The sequence below is a fragment of the Papio anubis genome, chromosome 12, assembly GCF_008728515.1.
Source record: "Papio anubis isolate 15944 chromosome 12, Panubis1.0, whole genome shotgun sequence".
Taxonomy (NCBI): Eukaryota; Metazoa; Chordata; class Mammalia; order Primates; family Cercopithecidae; genus Papio; species Papio anubis.
Genome location: NC_044987.1, coordinates 34,211,900 through 34,231,045, shown reverse-complemented (window position 1 = coordinate 34,231,045; position 19,146 = coordinate 34,211,900). Strand labels below are relative to the sequence as shown.

At 34.1% G+C, this 19,146-nt stretch overlaps 1 protein-coding gene across 1 annotated transcript in view; it reads left to right on the top strand.

The window, feature by feature from the left end:
• Nucleotides 1-19,146, top strand: part of CNTN5 (contactin 5) — a 1,333,698-nt gene that overhangs the window by 1,026,318 nt on the left and 288,234 nt on the right. The window contains exons 11-13 of the mRNA XM_031653895.1: nt 4,587-4,723; nt 5,873-6,002; nt 8,265-8,415. Of these exons, the coding sequence (XP_031509755.1) occupies nt 4,587-4,723; nt 5,873-6,002; nt 8,265-8,415 (418 nt within the window). The remainder of the gene's footprint in view (nt 1-4,586; nt 4,724-5,872; nt 6,003-8,264; nt 8,416-19,146) is intronic.

Sequence of the window (19,146 nt, the reverse complement as noted above, 5' to 3'; positions counted from 1 at the left end):
AATTGTAGATTCCTGGTTAATAATTTCACACCTAAAGACAGTTTTCAATCCCGTTGTATGGAGAGAAAATTCTTGCCTTGAATTCTACTGTTATTATGAAAGTGTTGCCATATGTATATTCACAGTTGCTAGAAAACGAAGTTGAACATTACACATGGATAATGGATTTTGGTGGAAAGTAACCAATATATATTATCTTCTATCATCACAGTAGCTCACTGAAATAGGAATTACTATCTACAGCTTACAACTGAGACTCATTACAGTTAAAGAACTCATTCTCAGCCACATAATAGAGCAAGGGCATGGTAGAACTAGAATTTGAACCCATATTCACCCCCAACTGTATAATCTCTCCAATATAACACATTACATCTCATTGGCCCACAGCTGAGAGTCATAATATTGAAAGTGATCTATGCAGATAAAATATGTTGACTCCTCAATACGTAACAGTACAGAAGCAACAAAGGAGGCCAATAACACTTAGCATTCATCAGTAGAGAATTACAGAATTTCTAATGACAAGAGGTAATAAGCAAGTTTTCTTTATGCACATCTGCTTAGTGTTTTATAAAATGTAACCCAGAGACTGATCTGATGCTCAAATGTATTACATAAGTACGGTGCATCTGGTGAGACTTTAACAGCTCCTGGGTTTAAAGTGCCATATGCCTCTTCAGTTTTCCACATCCTAAAATAGGTGGCTTGACAAAAGCTAGATTTTAAAAAGTTATTAGGTTTGTTTTAAATGTGACCCAACCTGTGATTTTTCTTTCCCAGATAGATGAAAGACTCTCCATAATGCAGACCATGTCTTGGTGTCTGCTCACCCCATGTTATTATTCAGAAGCCAAAGCCAGTGCCCTTTAGTAACTTTCAATCTCAACCAAAAAAAAAAAAAAGTTTAAATGTAACCTTTTATATTTCTGATTTTATGTTACCAGTAATTTTGTTGTTTTTGTAAGAATCTTGCAAGTACTGTACTGTCTTTTTCAGATTACAGCCTAAGACAAATTATTTCAGGCCTTAATCCAGTCTTTAATGTTTTATTTTTAAAATTTTACCACTGCCCTTTCACATAATGTTTTTGCCTTGGTCCATATAGTATAGACCTAGTGGTTTATAAAATACCTTACAATGTAAAAACGAAATCTATTGTAGAAGTCAAACTGATCTAGTATTGAACATAATCTACATTTTCCAGGTATTATATGAAGGACAACAATTCATAAATTCCCATAGCCTTCATGTTAATTAACGTTTATTCAATGATGACTTAAATTTATTTTTCTAATATAGATCTTAACTTCACTGTAACACAATCTACAGTCTAAATTCTGCTTGTATGTGTGTCTGTGTACATGTTTGTGTGTGTATGTTTATGTGTTTGTGTGCTTGTGTGTTATTTGTTTGGAGTGGCTTGAAAGCTTTTATATCAAGTCAATTAACAAGCAGACTACATATACTAACTGCATATGGCATCTTAAGCAGCCAGGTGACATCATCAAGTTGTACCATTTCAGGATTTTTTTTTTTTTTTTTGCTATTATGCATCATAGATAGAGATAAAGTTACAGATGTATAGATCTCATACATAACAACATAGCTTGGTACAAAAGATTCACACACGAAGTACAGTGTTCAAAGCAATAAAATATGAAACGACATCTCTTATCTGCCAATAATTGACATATTGATAGCATTTTTACAGTTCTGAGGGCAGTGTAACAGGCCACTTTTACTTGTAGAATTCTTGGTAGAACTAATTTGAGTAACATTTTAATGTAGAATTTGAGCTGATAGCAAACAGATATGATGGCACATTTATATTCATATCTTCAGAGTAAGCATTTTACCTATAATGGTATCCAAAACAAAATCTAAAGAAAGGAAAGAAAAAATTAATTCATATTTATATTAATGTCATTAAGCATATGTTTGATTCCTATGAAAAAATTGTTTTGGAATCAGGACTCTAAATTAGGCCACTTTACAGAGTATTCCAAAATATGTTTGAAGAAACATTTTTTCTTCCAATTTCTAATGGATTGTTTTCTCAGATGTCAAATCTGTTTTTATTTGAATATTTTAACAGTTCTTTCTTTCCTAGCTCTTCATTTCTATAACTTTTTTTTTTTTTTTTTTGAGATGGAGTCTTGCTCTGTCGCCCAGACTGGAGTGCAGTGGCCAGATCCATTTCTATAACTTTTAAAAGTCTCTTTTGAATTTATTTTAAAGGCTCACAGTCATGGTACATTTAGAGATAGATCAATAAGTCAAACAAGTACAATCAGTTATTATATGTAGGACACTGTTTCGTCTAAAACTATGTTTAGAATCATCTCTGCTCTTAATGATCTCACTGTCTCACTGAGTGTCAAACTCAAACCAACTAAAATATTTAATAACAATTTAAGTCAGCAACAGAAGAGAGGTAACAAGCTACTACAGGAATATTTTCCAAACGAATAAGAACTACAGGTGTCCAGAGGAGGTGCACATGACTCTTCTTTGAGGCTGTGATTAATACATCTTACTTAATTTAGAATAAATACTGAATCATGAGTAGAATTAAAAGAGACGGAGAATAGAAGTATAACATTCTATGTAGAGTGAACAGTTTAAATAAAATACAATGTGTGCTTGGGAGATAACACACCAATTTATTTGGCTTACAGGAGTCATGCATAGTATAAAGTATTCTGACAGATTAGCAAAGTTTACAGAAAACCCAGACGTAAAAGTAGAGTTTAATATTGCTGGTGTATCTCACTACTCCTGTCAGCATTTTAGCATATATGACACATAACTACAAAGAGATGATTTCAGAAGACAGGTACAAAAATCATGATCAATATCTGAAACTCACCGTGGTAAGATTTTTGAATGATAGCTTGCAGGCTTAGAAGCTGAATCACAGAATGTATTCCAAGGTCTACAAATCCTGACTATGCTATGCCAAAGTGGGGCTTCTAAAGTCCAGACTATATTGGCTAGAAGATCAATAAGCTAAGAAAAGCAAAATTCCCACTTAGAAACAAATAACTAACTTTGTGACCTTGGGTAAATGTCTTTAATCTCTTTGAGTCAAAGGTTACCTGATTCATAAAATAGGACATGTTTGTTTTAAGGATGAATGTTACAGGGATTGAGAATTTAGCTCAGTGTCTAGGCCATGGTAATGGCTAGGACTAGCATTTAATAAATGTGAGTTCTTTCTTGCTCTTTCTCCCCCCTTCTAAACTGGCTTTGGTTTGGGACATCTGCTACTCCTTTATACCCACTATTCTGACATGCATGTGTAGTTTTCTTTATTTTTTATTTTTCTTTTTTGAGACAGGTTCTCACTCTGTCACCCAAACTGGAATGCAGTAGCATGACCATGGCTCAGTGCAGCTTCAACCTCCCATGATCAAACAGTCCTCCTGCCTCAACCTTCCAAGGAGCTGGACCCATAGGCATGCACCACCACACCTGGATAATGTTTTTTATTGTTAGTAGAGACAACGCCTCCCCATGTTGCCTAGGCTGGTCTCGAATTCCCAGGCTAAAGTAATCCCTCTGCCTTGGCCTCTCAAATTCCTGATATTACAGGCATGAGCCACTGTCCCGGGTCCAATGTGCAGTTGTTTAACACATCTTTTTTCATATGCTCTCCTTTTCCTTGGCAATGACGTTAGACCACCTCTACCACAGCAAAAACTCTTTAAGTGTAGAACCTCTCTGTTTCTATATTCTTAATAGCCTCTAAGATCGAACAAGGACTATGTAGCATATCTGAATGAACATATAAATGAATGAATGATAAAAGCCCTCAGTAGTACATATAAAATTTTACAGTTTTTGCCAAAAATTTTGTTAGAAATAATAAATTCAGTGCAATATTTGTATATGTATTTCTTTGTTTTAAACAATATTTGTAGATAGTCAGCTTTATTCAACTATTTTCCTTAAAAATTGGCCAATATTGGAAACGAACTTTAACTTGTATTTTAAGATTTCATATAATTACAACAGTATCTCATTCTTAATAAAATAAAGTTTCCTCTAACATTTTTGCAAATATAAAAAAATTATATTGTAAGAATGTAAATTAAGAAAAATTTTACAGTAAAATCTGGATTCACAAATCATTTTTCCAAAGTCATTCAGGTGTTATATATATGGAGAGAGAGACAGAAACAAGTTGAGTAGTTACACAGTTACACTGTATATTTCTACCTGTGCTAATGCTGTAGAAAGAGCAATGACTCTAATACCTGACTTCCTATTAAACTGGTTCGGGTGCCTTGGGGATAACTAAACCACTTGAAGTCCAAAAAAAAAAAAAAAAAAAAAAAAGAAGAAGAAGACTTTGCATAGTTACAATAGCATTTTATATTATCAAAATATCTTCACTACTATTTTTGGAGGGTACAGGAAATAGAATTTTGTGTGTAGTGTAATGCCATTCTTCTTCAAAATACCTATGGTTGAATAATTTGCTTTAAAAAAAATACATTGAATTTTTCCATGTAAATTTTTAATGTGGTAAGGTGTTTGAGAAATGAAATCATCCTTGTTTACTGCTTACATACTTACAGCCTACCCACACTGGGTAGAAAAACTGAATGATACTCAGTTAGACAGTGGGAGCCCTCTCCGATGGGAATGTAAGGCTACTGGAAAACCCAGACCCACATATCGTTGGCTGAAGAATGGAGTACCCCTCTCATCTCAGGTACTGTTGGGAGTTTTTAACCTGTTCTATTGTAATTTTAGCAAGATTTCACATAGGACAAACTAGGCTTCTTTAGTCTTATTGAAAGTCTTTTCCTATTTCTGATTCATAATATAGGACGTGTTTGTGTTAAGGATGAATGTTATCTGGATTAACTGAGAATTTAGCTCAATGTCTGGGATATAGCAGTCATCTATTTTAATATATTTTGAGTGAGAAACGTAACAAATATATAAGCATTTTTAATTTTAATTTCCTCATTACATTTTTTGGTAATGTAGTGTTTCTTTAAAATATTTTCAATCCTATAAATTTTTATGAAACTATCAATGATTATCATAGACTTATTTCCATTTGTAGCTGACTTTTAGATATCACCTAAAATTACTTGGCATCTTTGTTGATAGACAAAGCACTGCCAACTAAGATTTTTTTTAAATGATTTGCTTGGCATTAAGTAGATAAGACGTCTGGTTGTTTAACATTTTAAAGTTAAAATTTGTTTTTGAACTATTCTCTTGACTTAAGGTTACCTTAATTTGCACATGCTCAATTTTTTGTCTTTTATACTAACTTTCTTCTGATACTGAAGTATATTGTCTGACCAATAATTTTATCTAGAATCTAGTCACAAGGAAGTTTTCAATTTGTGTTAGTTTTTTGGGAAGTGAGTGAAAATGACAAACTCCCCATTGGATCAATATAATAAAGGGGTTGTTCTTATGACCTGGGCTATTTTTAACCTTGATCTCATGTGTCTACAACCTCAATCCTTTCTACTATATGAATCCTTCTTTCCCTTTGTAAACGGAATGCAAATAAAAGCATCACCTGCTGATTATATTTCACAAGCTCAACTAGTGTACCAAAAAAAGGCACCTCACTTTAAAAACAAAACTGAAGGTAAAACTTGCCAGAATAACTCCATAAAAATATCATTATAATTTATTTTCAACCAATCAATAACCATAATTTACCAGATGCATGTTATAATAAAATAATGAACAGTACATTCACATTGCTGCATGGCCAAATAATGTTTAACTGGATTAATTGCAAACTTGTTTTTTCTTAGTCTAGCAGAGGATACCCATAAAATCCATGTTATTTGTTTACTTTCTAGATCTAATTTTTTTAATTCCATTACAGAGTAGGGTTGAGATGGTTAATGGAGTATTGATGATCCACAATGTGAATCAATCAGATGCTGGAATGTATCAGTGTTTGGCTGAAAATAAGTATGGAGCCATTTATGCTAGTGCTGAGCTGAAGATTCTAGGTATGCAATTTCAAAGTAAATAAATAGAAAAAAATAAACCTTGCTTCTTTTCATGCTCTAATTTTTACTATACTGAAGTTTTATGATGTGGTTGTAAAAATCTATTTTATGGCTTGAAAAGAAATACTATGTCTTGCTGAATTTTTTTTTAAATTTAGTAGACAGGTTTATGTTGTGTATAGTTTGTTGCATAACTTTTTGTTTGTATAGTTTTTTTAACTTTAGTTTTAATCTTAAAAGGTTTACACAATACACCTTTGCTACGGCACTTAAAAAAAATCACATGAAGAGATATGTGTTAACTTCCAAGGAAGAATGCCTTGAGGGTAGGAGATCAGAATATAGAATTCCAGCAGCCTGTCGATGCTCCCATAGCAATGCTTAATAATTTCCCAGGCATTTCCTATCAGTAGCTGTGTGGCTCCTGAAAGACAAGACTCCAGGCTAAATCACTCTCCCCTCATGGGGCATCAACTCATGCCATCCTTATGTAACAGGGAAAGGCTTCCTGATGCCAGGCACTACAATCTCATAGGGTTACACCCTTGATAAAAATGTAACCCAGGCGCTGCATTTCTTCACTATTTAAATACTACAGGAAAGAATCAATCCAGGGAAATAGACGACCCAGAATAAACATATATGAGCCATTGGAATGAATTTTACTTTTCCCACTTTGATTGTTTCCTAAACTGGTTCTGGGATGTTTGTAATGTTGAGAAAGATACTAACTCATTGTCTTTCCAAAGCAGACAGAAGCCCAACTGTGCTTTCTATTCCCCGTTTAAATTATCAAAGCATAACTTAAGAGAAACACCAAAGATCTCAGGAATCTTGGAGCCTTCCAATTTTGTATCAGCTAAATGTAATATATCCTAAAGCAATTTGTTGAATTATGAATGTTTACAGTTGACATTTCTCCACATTACAACAAATCCATCCAAAATAGATAGAGAATTCTTCCTTTCAGTCTCCTTCATTCTAACCAATTAAATGTTAATGTACTTTCTTGTCAACTCACACTATAATAGCACTGAATTAAAAGGCTGATTTACCCTTCACCTAGTTAGTAGCTCTGAAACATTTATCCAACCCTTATCATTCACAAGAAATATTTTCAAAATTACTTTCTGTGAATTCTATTCCCAGTAGGCAAAAAAAAAAGTACCTGCAACTGTCTCCCCATAAATTTCTTTAGCTTTTCAATATTTTTTCTTTGAGACCAAGTCTCACTGTCTCTCAGGCTGGAGTGCAGTGATGCCATCTCAGCTCACTGCAACCTCTGCCTCCCGGGTTTAAGCGATTCTCTTGCCTCAGTGTCCCAAGTAGCTGGGACTACAGGCGCCCACAGCCACACCTGGCTGATTTTTGTATTTTTAGTACAGATGGGATTTCACCATGTTGGCCAGGCTGGTCTCGAACTCCTAACCTCAAGGGATCTACCCACCTCGACCTCCCAAAGTGCTAGGATTATAGACGTGAGCCACCATGCCAGGCCAATTTCTTTAGTTTTAAAAAATCTCTTAACCTATCTCAATTGTGTACATATCTTTTTAAATGTTGTGACATGCATTATGTTGCTATATATTTTATATATATAATATGAAATACATATAATATCAGATTGGTAAAAATAAATGTCACAGATACTCTAGACTTGTAGATATCTTTCAGGTTCTCTTTTAGATTCAAAAGTGTTTTAATAAAAATTATAGTATACACAATATTATTAATAAATGATCAGACCTAAGTGAAAAATTATAAGTAAAATTGCTAATTGAAATTCAACTAGTTCAGTTTTAAAAAATTAATTTAATGTTTTATAATATTAAAGTAATATACAGAATAAATTAAGATTCGTAGATGGGAAATGGAAGACACAGGATTGTCTTTTTGACAGGTAACCTCCATCTTACCAAAGGAAGCCTAAATGGATTCTCTTGGTTAGCTTATTGCTCTTTTGCCAAAGTCATTCATTAGTCTTTTATAATTGAATTTGGTAATCATAATTAAAACATGTCATTTTTTGAAATAGCCTTTATCTGTAGATCCTACGTTGTGTGACATCATCACCTGCTAATGTAGTAAGATACATATTAACTAATAATAAGTAAAATTTTGAGCTAGTGCCTTTTTCATGTGTAGATATACTATGATTTTATAGGAAATGCCTACCAGAAGAAGTTACAAAATCTTTATAAATCATCCATTAGAGATTATTGTCATTGCTTCTGGTAGGACTAACATTTGCTTTTTTAACAGCTTCAGCTCCCACTTTTGCACTGAATCAACTGAAGAAAACAATAATTGTTACCAAAGATCAAGAAGTTGTCATAGAGTGCAAACCCCAAGGCTCTCCAAAACCAACCATCTCTTGGAAGAAAGGAGACAGAGCAGTTAGAGAAAACAAAAGGTTAGAATCTATTTTATAATTCAAGTTCAACATTAGACTTTTTGAGGTTACAGGTGACACACACTAACTATGCAAGAAGGAGTCTTGCAGTACCATGAGATGTATTTTATGAGCTGATTGAAACATGGTTTTGCCTATATAGTGATTTTAAAAGAACCCAAAGTTTGACTTCAAAACGGTCAGTCGTCTTTGCCTCCATGAGGTTTTAGCACAAGTTGGAAATTTCACTAGGTTTTGAAGAAAGTACACTTTAATTAAACTAATTATTTTTGTTTGTTTTTCATCTTCTGCATTTAGGAGGTCTACAAATAATCTGTGATAATTTTTAAGTGTTGTGTTTTAATTTGATTTTAATAATACAAATGACAAAAACATATGTGAACCTTATGGATAATCATGACAGAATACTTTCTTGTGATATTTATGCCAATGCTTGTCTTTTTATCCAGGTCATATTTAGGCAAAATAGTATAGGATTATTTTTAGTGCCATAGGCAAATGAGAAATGAGCAGAGGGATATTTAATATGTAAACATTTGTCTGTGGCAACTAAAGCCAAAGGATATCACAGGACTACAAATGGAGAAAAATTCATGAGGGAATTAGATCATCACATGGCAATCTATTTGCGCCAAATTCAAATGTTTCATGTCCTACCATTACTGACATATTGGTATGACGAATGGTGATTCAGCTTTGACAAAATATTATCCTTTATTATGTCAAAATAATATTTTACTATATTAGATTTTAATTGATCTAGAAGTATAAGGAGTTTATTACTTGTTTTATGTTTGTCTCAATCTACATAAAATGTAATTGAAATAATTTAAGTCTGCATTAGCGGTTCACTTGAATATTTCCAAAGTAACATTGAAACATTTTGAAAAATTAAAAAAAAAGTATTTTTGTTTTCCATCAAATCTGAGAAACACTGATTTAAACAGTCTATTTCAGATGAAATAATTTTTGGAATACTGGCTTCAATTTAGACCGAAATATCTATGCTTCTTGGAAAGGGTGATCACCTGGGATTGGGATGGGTCATTGTTGGCACTCTTACACCAAAAGCCCTATCGTAAGGGTCAAGGCTGACACTCGTAACAAAAGACAGGCTAACAAGAGAAAAGTTTTGTGTGACACAGGGGCCTTCAGAAATGATCCAAAGACTTAGAGAAAACTCTTTTTATGCTTAGGTTCAATGAAGAATAGAGAGCCATGTAGAAATATGATTGGACAAAAAGGATGTGATCTAATGGTTATAGACAGAGTGGGAAAATCCAGCAAGGCCTATCTGTTCAGATTCTTCTTGGACTTTTTGTGTGGTTTTCCTTTCCTCCAGGTATAGGACAAGTCGCCTGTCACATGAGATAATTCAAGGGAGAAGGGAGAAGGTCAATCTTTCTAGGTTTTATAGCTTGCTTTGGGGAAGGGAAGTTATAGTTTCTATGATCTGCCTTGGGGGAGAGAATTCCGGTTTCTATCATTCTCCGCAGGAGAGAAAGATGAGTGGGAAACAGACAGATGGGAGAAATTCAAAAAGATCCTGCTTCCCAAGTCCTTTCAATCTTCTTCAGGTCAAAGTACTCTGTGCTGTATTCTGGGGTATCATGTTCTGAATCCCAACATCGTACAACTTGTTTTAAAAGGAATTTCTCATTCTCAGGTTGAAGGTGGGTGGCAAATGATAAATTGTGATATCGTTGTTGACTATGATTGAATTGATCAGAAAATGATTGAATATTAGTAGACTGCCGCTCACAACAATGTGACTTTTAAAAAACTGCACAAACCTAATTAAAGTAGAAGAAAATTGTTGCATAGTAGAAACAAATAATGTACACTGCTAGATTATTTTTTCTGAATGTATTAAAAAGTTTACAATGTCATGAAAATATATATGCCTTCTCTGTGCAAAACATTCTATCTGAAATGCATGACTTTGTTTTATGTTTCTGGGTGGCATGTGAGGTTTGTCCCATTTATTTCAGTTCACAATAAGAATGTTCTTCATCAGCTGTTCACAAATGTCACATGGTGAGTTTAAAAAATTAGGGTGGAACCTCTTTTTCCAAAGCAAAAGTATTGAGAGAAGTAACAGGATTATGAGTATTCTATTACAACAACATAAGCATATTAATTTTTTTATTTTTCAGATGTTGAAAAATATAGTTCATGAATTTTTCAGCTTTCTTGTTTCTCTTTCTTTCTTTACTGCTAACTCTTGGAGTTAGTGAGACAGATACATTGACCTGAAACTCAGATCACTAAATTTTTTCTATATGTCAATACTTCTGGTCAAACTGTTGTTTAGGAAGAAGGCTGAAATGTAAAAATTTTTTTTATTTATTCAAGCAAAAGCAAGACTAGGCTACATTTCCTTAGCATTCTGCCTACCTTGATCTATATGTTTTAGGTCAGTAAACCGGCTTTATTTAATGACAAATCCCAGACATATAGTGCATTTTTATTCTTAAAATTGGCAGGCACACTTAAAAAACATCATTGTTATTGTTGAACGACTTGTTCAATATGGCAGTCCTAGGTTTTAAAAAGAAAAATCTAGTTCGCTACAAAAAATAATAATACTTAATATTAATTAAGAGGCTAAGATTTCAACAGAAATAAAAAGAATTCCATAATACAAGAAGACACTTAGTTGAAAAATCGTACATTCTAAAATTATGAATAGAAACTTAACAATTTCAAATATCTGTATTTGACATTCTTTAAAAGAAGTATCAGTTACAATGACAACTTATTTTCTTCTGGAAATTTTAGATTGCTTCTCTGTTATAATGCACACCAACCATTTGATTACAGGCCTAAATGTAAATTTAAATGGAAACAGGGATGTTAGAAAACTGTTAAGACTTCAAAAAGTTTGCATCATTTTTTAAATTTATAATTTACATTGGGTTTGCAGATTCAAATCATGGTTTATTTTGGAATATAAATATAAATATCATTCATATGATCTACATCAAATGTGTGCCCCACTCATCCAACCTACAACAATTGAGACACAAATGTTGAATGAATTAGCATTGTCCTTCATTAAAAATTTTGTTATTTTGGATTCATTCCAAAGAACTATTGAAACAGCAAATGGCAGTTTCTATATAAGAAATAAATAATAATATTATATTGGTGAAAAGGAATTAACATAATAGTATATTATAAAGGAGACATACAGGCCAGGTACAACTCTCATGCCTATAATCCCAGCACTTTGGAAGGCCAAGATGGGAGGATCACTTGGGCCCAGGAGTTTCAGACCAAACCTGTGCAACACAGCAAGACTCCTGTCTCTGCAAAAAACAAAGTAAATAAATTGGCATGGTGGTGAATGCCTGTAGTTCCAGCTACTCAAGAGGCTGAGGTGGGAGGATGGGTCGAGCCTGGGTAGTTTAGCAGAGCCATGATCATGCCACTGAGTTCCAGCCTGGATGACAGAGCAAAACCCTGTCTCAAAAATAATAGTAAAATAAGATCACAAAGAAATATTTTTTTTAAAAAAACAAGATATATCAATTGCTTTCATAGCATAAAATTATGTCCAGAGCAATGGCATAAAAATGTAATATATAGTTTTATTTGCAGGAAAATGTAATCTAATCATCTGAAAATATGTCAGAAAATCGCGAAGGTAAATTTAATTTAGTGTTATGGAAATTTAACTCTAAATTGTAAATAAAATGATTGAAAGTGATAGAACAACTGAAGGTTATGGTTAATAATTTACCAACAGAGTGCCAAATAACCATTTGGCTCATTTTTTTTCTACCATGTTTTGAGCAAATCTGCCTGGTTTAGTTTTCTCTGTTTTGTTGAGGGGTGAGTGTCTTCAAAACACAGTATTTTTTATGTGTATCTGTTTTGCTAAGGAAACTTAGAAATCATTATTCTAAAGTTGAAAATTTGATAATAACTAGAACATAATATGACTTTTAGAAAAAATATCATTAACAAATGTGTTGCCTGCTTATGTATTACCAAACATTTCATTCATTTGGCCCTAAATGATAGACCTAAAATATACAAGAAAATGGATTACTTCAGAGCTAAGATTTATTTACATTTGTTTGTTATTTGTATCACAGAATGATCAGTATGTGCTCTCTTCAGATAGTAAATCACATTATTACTAATAATGATGATGACTGCTTATGAGTGCATAGCATTTATAATTTGTAAAGCACGTTAACATTGTTGCTAAAAGTATAAACCAGTGTATAAAAGGAGGACTTACTTGCCATGATTATCCTGCAGATTATGAGGTTTCAACAAGTTACCTAATTTATTATCTTACTAAATTAAAGGAGTAAGCTGATTGGGTTGTGAGAATTAAATGAAATTTTGCATGTAAAATACATTGCCTAGTGTATGACATCTACTCAGTACTCAGTGAATGTTACGTAAAATGATAATGATACTGATAAAGATGATGGCGGTGGTGGTGGTAATGTGATAATGATGGTATCTGTATCAGGCCATTTTCATACTCCTATAAAGAACTGCCCAAGACTAGGTAATTTATAAAGGAAAGAGGTTTAATTGGCTCACAGTTCAGCATGGCTGAGGAGGCCGCAGGAAACTTACAATCATGGCATAAGGCAAAGCAGGAGCAAGGCACCTTCTTCACAAGGAGGCAGGAAGGAAAAGTGCTAAGTAAAGGGGGAAGAGCGCCTTATAAAACCATCAGATCATGTGAGAACTCACTCCGTATCATGAGAACAGCATGGGGAATACCATTCCTATGATTCAATTACCTCTACCTGATCTCTCCCTTGACATGTGGGGATTATGGGGATTATAATTCAAGATGAGATTTGGGTGGGGACACAAAACCTAACCATACTAATATAATTTGTACCTTTGAATCTTTGTCCTTGGAATAGGTTCCTGTCCTAGTAGACCAAATATTTACTTGTTCCATTACCATTTGATAGGCCATGTGCAAATAGATAAATAGACATAGGGAGTTAATGGAAATAGAAATGAAGTATATTAAAGACTTGTTTTTTGTTTGTTTGTTTGTTTGCTTGTTTTACTGTTTTTCTTTAAGGGATCTACAGGTTTTCCCCCATCACTTTCACTTTTGAAAATCACTGGCACATAGTCACTTAGGTTTCTGTATCAATCATGTCCATTTTCATACTAAAAGTAATAAACTCCAGAAGTACTAGGAAGTAAAATATTCCACAGGGATTTTCTCCTCTAGTAGACTTTCATTCAGAATGTTCTGCTTATCAAACTCATATTGGATTTTCACTCCAGCTCATTATTTCCATTACTTGGCCATTAACTTTTGTTAAAATATAATCATCCAGAAGCACTCCAGCAGTGCACAAATATTAAGTCTTCATTATTACATGTTCAATTTCCTGTACTTTTTGTAGACAAAGACAATCGTAGCTAAAATGAAGTAGTTTTTGATAAAGACATAGTTGATTTTGTTTCCTTTCCGTAAGTGCATATATAAACTATTGTTGAACCTCATAGAATGTCATATATGTTTAAAATTATTCACAATTACTGAAATTTCAACGTTTTTTAAGCACTAGTTTTTATGTCCAGGCAAAGTAAGGTAACAGTTACGGAGATAATGGACTATAATTCAAAGTGGTGCTTAAGAAATCCTGCATACAAAAAAATAATGAAATTATCCTTTGGAGGGGCAGTATTATAGAATAATTTTTCTTTTATGGGACTGTAATCTAAGCAAAGACTTGTCCAAAATCTGACATAATGGCCCCCTGCTCACTAAAGGAGCTTCCGAAAGGCAAAATTTTCAACTTACTCATTTAACACGCATAGAAAATTGCACTTGAAGTACCCATTATTTGACTTCTAGTGGGAATTCATGTTGTGTTTATTAGGTAACAATGATGAAGCTCACATACTGACTCAGAGACATATGGGAAAATCTGTTCTTAACAAAAGCCCTAAAGGACACTGTTACTGAGAAGAAAGCAAGGTCTTCTTACTTTATCTATGGAAGAGGAATTCATGAGTATAATTAGGGTCTTGTTTTTGTCCCTTTGTTTCCACCTACATGCTGTGTTTGCTAATGAACAAGCTGTTTTGTTGTTTCCTCTGTGACAGTGTCTTTTACATATTAAGAACATAAAACAATATAAACTGTAGGTATCTGGGTTTTCCTCAGTGTCTAAGAAATTGCATAATGAGGGAAAATTAGCATTCATAAATCAAGAATGTATAATTTGAATTTATTTGTGAATTAATATCTATGTTTTCAAAAGAAATAAAATTATTAAATGGCATTATTTACCTAAAGGAAGAAAGGTTTATATCTGAATTTATAAGATTTAGTAACTATAAACTGCTTACAATATAAGATGCCTTAGTACTCAGGGATGGTTACTTGCTGTTTCCTACCTATGTACTTAAGGGGATGAGGAGGAAATGGCCTTACATTCATTATGATGAGATTAAGATACTGGCTTCCTGATTTCAGTGAAAGCTAACTGCACAAGACTCTGCCTGATTCACCTTCTTCTTTTCCTTAGAATGCTAATTTTTTATTAGGAAACATTTTAAAATGTAAATCATTAGCATTTTATTATGTTTTATTAGAAAAATATAAAAAGAAAGAAAACACAGTCATAGCAGCATTGGAAATTAAGAATATAGATGAACAAATTATTGACTTCTAGGAGGAATCACCACTTCATATAGAAATGAGCTAAATTAAGAAATTATCAATGAGTCATTGAAACCTAGATCTCTGAAACTTTAGTGAAGTCAATTAAGAAACCAGCAGAGGAAAAATTTTACTCACTTCTACTTTACATCAGTATCTACTAAATTCAGAAACTGTGTCTTACTATAGAAGCTGGTTTGAACCTCCCTCCCAACAGAAGCTGCTTTGCAAGGTGTAAGATGCTATGTCCGTATTCCACCCCATCTGAACTGATCCAAAACTTTTTTGAACATTATGAATCCATCAATGGGGTGAGACAGGGCATAAATATTAGGATTTCAAGTGATTAGTAAATAAAACATAATGTCAACAAATAATGATACAGAGGAAAAATATTAAAATTCATGAATTCTGGAAATTATGTAATTCCATGTACTATTTCTAGCAAAAGAAGGACTATATACTGTTTCTGATTTTTCAGGAGTAAATTTACCTCTAGATATGCCTACGGACTAGAGAATGGGAATTGACAAACATCTCACCTCAGTCCAGTAGAGTTTCATTACAGCGTTAGTAGACCTTGAGCATTTGACTGCAGCTGTTTACCTAACTGACCTCGAGATTAATATTTGGGGAAGAGATTCTGGAGCACTGAGAGAAAAAAGAGACAAATAAAACTGAAAATATTACCAATTGGCAAAAATAGGCCTGTAGACATACGAGTGCAAGAGAGTTTAAAGCACAAACACACATTAAGCATGATGGTTAAATGATAGTCATAAATTTGGTAACAACATGTCAAGCAAATAGAAAAAGAATCATCATCATGCTTAAGTACAATACAAAAAAAATTATTTGTGTGTGTGGGTGTGTGTACAAATAAGTTAATAAATATCAGGAGTTGCAAAGCAAAAAGCTAAAAGCATTCTAAATCATGGTGACATGCAAATAAACATAGTCATAGTCCATATAGGAAAAATTAAAGATTAAAGTAACAAAAAATAGATATGTTGTAGAAGCATTGTAGGTTTGTTGGTTTTTATTGAGATAGAGTCTCACACTGTTACCAAAGCTGGAGTGCAGTGGTGCAAACACAGCTCACTGAAACCTCGACTTTCTAGGCTCAAGCATTACTCCCACCTCAGCTTCCCAAGTAGCTGGGACCACAAGAGCACACTGTCACCACCATGCCTGGCAAATATTTTTAATTTGCTTTGGTAGAGATGGGGTCTCACTATGTTGCCCAGGCTTGTCTTGAACTCACGGGCTTAAGCACTCCTCCCAGCTTGACCTCTCAAATTGCTAAGATTATACGTGTGAGCCACTGTGCCCAGCCCACTGTGGGATTTTTAATTAAGTTTTTGATAAGTACTTAAGGACAATGAGGAAATGATGGTATATGATCAATGGAAGAAACCATCGAACACGGTACAAATTTCCTTTGAAGAGAAAAATGCACGCATGCACACAAATACTTAAATACTGGAAATAAGTGCAGTTAATTGTTCACAGGTTATCTCTAAGAAGAGGATTATAGATAATTGTAAAAACCATTTTATGCATTTCTGTTTTGCATCACTCTAAGGAAATACCTGAGGCACAGTAATTTATAAAGAAAAGGGGTTTAATTGGCTCACAGTTCTACAGGCTGTACAGGAAGTGGGATGCCAGCATCTCCTTCAAGTGAGGACCTCAGGAAACTTACAAGCAAAGTGGAAGGTGAAGCAGAAGCAGGTGCCTCACATGGCCAGAGTGGGAGTAAAAGAGGAAGGCCAGATGCAGTGGCTCACTCCGGTAATCCCAGAATTTTGGGAGGCCAAGGCAGGCGGATCACCTGAGGTCAGGAGTTCGAGACCAGTCTGGCTAACATGGTGAAACGCTGTTTCTACTAAAAATACAAAAAATTAGCTGGGCATGGTGGCATGTTCCTGTAATCCCAGCTACTCAGGAGGCTGAGGCAGGAGAATTGCTTGAACCCAGGAGGCAGAGGTTGCAGTGACCTGATATCGCACCATTGTACTCCAGCTTGGGCAACAGGAGCAAAACTCTGTCTCAAAAAAAAAAAAAAAAAGAAAAAAAAGAAAAAAAAGGGAGAGATGGGAAGAGGTCCCAGAGTATTTTAAACAACTACATATTTAGTGAACTGAGCAAGAACTCACTTATCACCCAGGGGATGATGCTACGCCATTCGCAAGGGATCTGAATCCGTGATCTAATCACTTCCTACCAGGCCCCATCTCCAACACTGGGAATCCGATTTCAACGTAGGGTTTGGAGGGGACAAACATGTAAACCATACCATCCATATTTCTAAACTTGGTCTCTTTCACAGAATTAATAACCCAAAATAATGCAAATTTGTTGAATAACGATGTACTCACACTATGCCAAATAGTTGAATGAGAATGGGAAAAGAATTCTCACATTTTCAAATAATTCAATTTTCAGCAGTGTGTTTACATAGTATAACAATGATCACAAATATCTAAATTAATGGCATCCACTTAAACACAGAAGATCAGAAGATAAACACATCAGGAACCCCCAAAATATCAGTTCCTAATATTTTCCAAATTTAGGGTGATGGTAAACCTAAACACTCCTCTTTAAAGCCCTTCAAATAGTTTCTTTTTCTTGATCATACTACCAGTTTGTGTCTAGATTTCACTTTTTTCTTAAATGTTGAATGTAATAAAATAGGTCTTAGCTCCCAATGGGAGGTAACACTGAGAAACTCAGTTAAATTAAGCTGAAAATGACAACAAAAGAAGTCTGGTTCTGTTGTACTATGAGCACCTCCAGTTTTTGACTTTACGTCTTATGTCTCTAGCTAATTACCAGTTTCAGAATCAGTTCATAGATTCTACTTCTAAGCATGGTTCATTTACCCCAGTTACTATAAATTGCTTCACAAGTTGCTCGCTTGTGCTCTCCACATAAGCACAACTTGAACAAGCCATTAATTGCTCACAGGCTTTTCTTTTCCAAAAGCCCCCCAGACTACAACTTCAGCTTAATTTGTCCTTAATACAAACAGCATCTAAAATACTTGGGAATTCAAGCATCTAAGTACATGCTCCTGACTGATCCTACTACCTCCCCAAGTGACTCTTCGGTGAATATAAAATAGTGAAGACAGAAGATTCTGAGGATGTTTAGAAAAAAAGCATTGTACAGTGGAGATTTTTAGCATCCTCTGAGAATTACATAGTCACTTCTTTTCAGATTTTGCATAAATCACGATCTAATTTAACTTTGGTTAATTTATAATGAGAATTAGAGGGATGGTTACAAATTAGAGCATAGTACAATGATAACCTTGACTGTAAATGAAAAGAATCTGCACATCGTTTCCATAAAATATAATGTACACAAATTTTATTCACATGCTTACATCTCTGTGTTCTAATGACAGTGTGGTTTCTGAAAAAAAAAAAAGAGGTAGGTAGGTAAGTAGGGAGATAGATTGATAGACAATAAAATACTTACACATTTTAAGACAATAACTATGTCATTAGTTAATAGCTGGAGTTTTCAAGATAACAATATAATTTTGTTTCTCTCTCTTTCCAGTTGCAAACGGTAGCCCTACTTCTCCTTTTCCTTGATGGAGAGAGAAACCCTTTCTTTCTCTACCCTCTGAAGGTTCAGTAACTGAGTCTATGAAATAAAGTGACAGTAGACAGATTAGTAGGACAAAAAGCATACAAATTGATTGTGTACACAGGGGCATCACAGAAAGAAAAGTGAGTACCCAGTAACCCGAAGGAGTTTAGAAGCTTATATATCATTTTCATAGGAGAGAGGGGTGGTGGGATATATGCAACTTAGGGGGGAGTAAATTATTTTGGGGAGAGAATGAATGGGCCCACAAAGCAGGTGATAACCTGTGAGAAATTCTGTCTGGGTGTGGTGCTAACTTCTGGTCTGTTTTTCTGTGATATATGTCAATCTCCCACAATGATGAATTTCCTGGGGAGGAGATCTAGGATGAATTGAATTTTTTCTGGAGTATCTGGTATCAAAAAATAAGAAAAATTCAGAGAAAATCTCTGCTCACAGCT